Consider the following 4,086-nt stretch of genomic DNA (forward strand, 5'->3'; position numbering starts at 1 on the left):
ACTACATCATCACCTTCAATCCTAACATGATCTTCAATCACAACTTCATTCTCAACCCCGACATTCGACATATCAATCTCTAATGAATTACTAGTGCCAACATCAACATTAACGCTATCATGAGTATATTTTCCCTTCTCACCATGCCATAACCAAATATAATACTCAGCCCTAAATCCACGACGAAGAATATGATCCCTTATGGTCCTAATATTAGAAATCATGATCACATTGTAGCAATCAACACATGGACAATAAATCTCAGCCTCGCAAGTAAGTTGTTGGTGTTCTACACCACGTTTACAAAACTCATTCACACCTTCTACGAACTCCAACGTATTCCGCTTTCCATACATTCAACTTCGATCCATTTCTAAAAACCCCAACACATACATACAAATTATTATCAATTTAAAATTCACATAACTCCAACACAACAAACTAATATTTAATGCATGCTTCCATTGGGTCCTTATCACTCCAACCTAACCCATCCTTAAACGTCCAATCTCACTAGTGAATGCATGTTATATTGCTGCATATAGGTAAAACCGCAGCAATATCACCACAACAATGAGCATTTATTCTACTACTGATCTTTGAAAATAGTAGGCCAATAAAAACCACTCTGGAGAATTCTATAAGTTGTAGTTTGTGAGCTAAGATGTCCACTACAAGGCATACTATGATAATGTTGGAGAATGCCAACTATCTCCCAATTAGATATACATCGCCGGAACAAGCCATCTGAGCACTTCTTGTATAAGAGTGGGTCTTCCCAATAATAATGCTTGGCATCATGATAAAACTTCTTTCGTTGTTGACAAGTCAAATCAGGAGGATGGGAACCATTAACACAATAGTTAGCAAAGTCAGCATACCATGGAGATTGAGTAGACACGACAAAAAGATGGTCATCTGGAAAAGCATCATCTATGGGACCGTCAGCACTTGGCTCAAATCTCAACCAGGAGAGATGATCTCCAACTACATTATCAACACCCTTCTTGTCGCGGCTCTCCAAATCAAACTCTTGTAGTAAGAGTATCCATCGTATAAGTCGCGGTTTGGCCAATAGATACTTTAGTGCAGTATGTTCAGTATGGATAATCACTTTTGAACCTACGAGGTAGGTCCGAAACTTGTCAAGGGCATAAACAATGGCCAACAACTCTTTCTCTGTAGTAGCATAGTTGACCTGGGCTTCATCTAAGGTCTTTCTGGCATAGTAGATGGCATGGAGGACTTTGTTTTTCCGTTAGCCAAACACAACACCAACTGCATAATCACTAGCATCACACATGATCTCGAAAGAGAGACTTCAGTCTGGAGGTTTTATGATAGGGGCAGTGATCAATGCTTCCTTAATCCTATCAAAAGACTCCACACACGCATTAGTAAAGTCAAAAGTGGCATCCTTGAGCAACAATTGAGTAAGGGGTTTCGCAATTTTGGAAAAGTCTTTTATAAATCTGCGATAGAAACCCACATGACCCAGAAAACTCCTCACTCCCTTGACATTCACAGGAGGAGGAAGTTTCTCAATCACCTTAATTTTTGCTCTGTCCACCTGGACGCCATGCTTAGATATGAGGTGTCCAAGTACCACTCCGTCATTCACCATGTGGCACTTTTCCCAATTAAGAACCAGATTAACCTCAGAACATCGTTTCAGAATATTAGAGAGATTATGCAAACACACATCAAAGTCGTAACCATAAACACTAAAATCATCCATAATTAGCTCCATGATATTCTCGATGAAATCAGAAAAAATGGCCATCATACATCTCTGAAATGTGGCAGGGGCATTGCACAAACCAAATAACATTCTGCGATATGCAAAAGTGTCGTAGGGGTAATTGAACGTCGTCTTCTCCTGATCGGCTGGGCGAATGGGAATCTGAAAGAAACATGAATATCCATCCAAATAACAGAAAAAGTTATGTTTTGCTAATCTTTTTAACATCTGATCAATAAAAGGAAGAGGAAAATGATCTTTCAGAGTGGCGGTGTTTAATCTGCAATAATCAATACACATCCGCCAACCTATAACAGTACGAGTAGGAATTAGTTCATCCCTATCATTCTTAACAACAGTAGCCCCCCCCCCTTTTTAGGAACAACTTGAACCGGGCTCACCAACTTAGAATCTGACATGGGGTAGATGATGCCTGCGTCAAGTAGTTTCATAATTTCCTTTTTCATAACCTCTTGCATATTAGGATTCAAACGTCTTTGAGGTTGTGTGCAAGGGCGGTGATTTTCTTCCAAGTTAATTCTATGCATGCAAAAATCAGGACTAATGCCCTTTAGATAATCAATACTATACCCAATAGCCTTCTTGTGCATGCGAAGCATTGTAAGAAGTTGTGAAAGCTGGCTATCTGTGAGTTTAGTACTGACAATCACAGGGCATTTCTCAACGTCATCAAGAAATGCATATTTGAGGTTAGAAGGTAAAGGTTTAAGTTCTGACTTCTTTACCTGTGGTTTGAAAGTAGAGCAAATAGTCTCTATTACCTTACAATCTGCTACCATATCAATGTCAAGGTCATCATTCAGATCAAGACTTGTCTCCAATAATTCATGTGACATAAATTGTGAAAAACTAACTCAAGAGATCTCATCGAGTATGTCAATCCTGCAACATGTGTGCTCAAGCATAGAAGACTTAATGGCATTGGTTAACTTAAAAGTAACAGTATCATCACCAGCACTCAAAGTCAGAGAGCCAAATTTTACATCAATAACAGCACCACCAGTACATAGAAAAGGTCTACCCAAAATAATGGGAATTTGACTATCTTCTTCCATATGAAGTACTGCAAAATCCACAGGAATATAGAATTTTCCAACTCTAACAGGTACATCCTCTAGAATACCTAAAGGATATTTCACAGATCGATCTGTCATCTGCAGAGTAATCTGTGTGCACTTTAAAGTACCCAAGTTCAGTTTATTACAGATAGATAAAAGCATAACATATACACTAGCACCTAGATCACACAAAGCCTTATCTATAAACAAAGCACCCACATGACAAGGGATTGAAAAAATACCAGGATCTTTTAGTTTTGGTGGAATTTTATTTCGCAGAACAACACTGCATTCTTCAGTTAAAGCAACTCGATCTATCCCACCAAAATCTTTCTTTTTAGTGATCATATCTTTCAGAAACTTGGCATACACAGGTACTTGAGAAATTAAATCAGTGAAAGGAACCATTACCTCAAGGTTGTTGATCGACCTTTGATTCTTGCATCCTCTGGGGAAAAGGTAGTGGTGGATTAGGAGAATTAGTAACCTTCTCCTTGCGTTTCTCTGCTTCATCCACTTTTCCGCGCTCAACTTCACTTCTGGAGCTATCCTCACCTTCATTTTCATCCACATCATCATTCTGAACTCGAGGTACTGAATCATCAGTAGGCATAGGTGGGGCATCATACTGTGTACCGCTTTGAAGAGTGACGACATTAGCAGTTTCTTTAGGAATTGGTTGCCCCGACAGATGACCTGGTTTCCTCTGTGCACTATTTCCAGCCACCTGAGCAAGTTGAGACTCCAAATGTTTGGTGGTGTTTTTCAACTCCTTGATGCTCTCCTCATGATTTTTCTGCATAGAAACCATCATTTTCATTAGATCAGACATAGTAGGCTCTTGAGAGCTGGCATTATGAGAAACTTGCTGCTGATAGCCTTGGTGTGAAGGCCTATTGAAACCAGGAGGGGGGTTCTGAGGAGCCCCTTGATAATATAGTTGTCTAGCAGCATGTTGTGGTGGGTTTTGATGTGGTGGTTGGTAGGAAGATTGTGGTGGAGGTTGAGGATTCTGAACATTGGAAGCCTGAAGCTGATTCAAGCTCAAGCTTGCCTCCGCGACGGGCCACTGCTTTTTTGGTTCTCAGTCAACGGGATCGGGGACTGGACGTCTATTTAACTGTATCGCTTTGCTCTAAGAAAGGCGGATGCCTCCGCTCGGTCAACCGTCTCTGGAATTGCTGCCTTTTCCGGTTCTGCTTCCACTCCGCCTACCATCCAGTGGATCTTCGCCTGGCTAGGATTCTTACTCTCGAACGGGGGAAT

The 4,086-nt window shown here is 40.5% G+C and overlaps 1 protein-coding gene across 1 annotated transcript; it reads right to left on the reverse strand.

Moving 5' to 3' along the window:
- Positions 1-2,616: 2,616 nt before the first annotated feature.
- On the reverse strand, positions 2,617-3,228 carry LOC104883926 (uncharacterized). The gene has a single exon (XM_010668501.1). The coding sequence runs from the start codon at positions 3,226-3,228 to the stop codon at positions 2,617-2,619; it is 612 nt and encodes a 203-aa protein (XP_010666803.1).
- Between the last annotated feature and the right edge of the window lie 858 nt (positions 3,229-4,086).

This window comes from Beta vulgaris, chromosome 8, assembly GCF_026745355.1.
Source record: "Beta vulgaris subsp. vulgaris cultivar EL10 chromosome 8, EL10.2, whole genome shotgun sequence".
In the NCBI taxonomy this organism is placed as follows: domain Eukaryota; kingdom Viridiplantae; phylum Streptophyta; class Magnoliopsida; order Caryophyllales; family Amaranthaceae; genus Beta; species Beta vulgaris.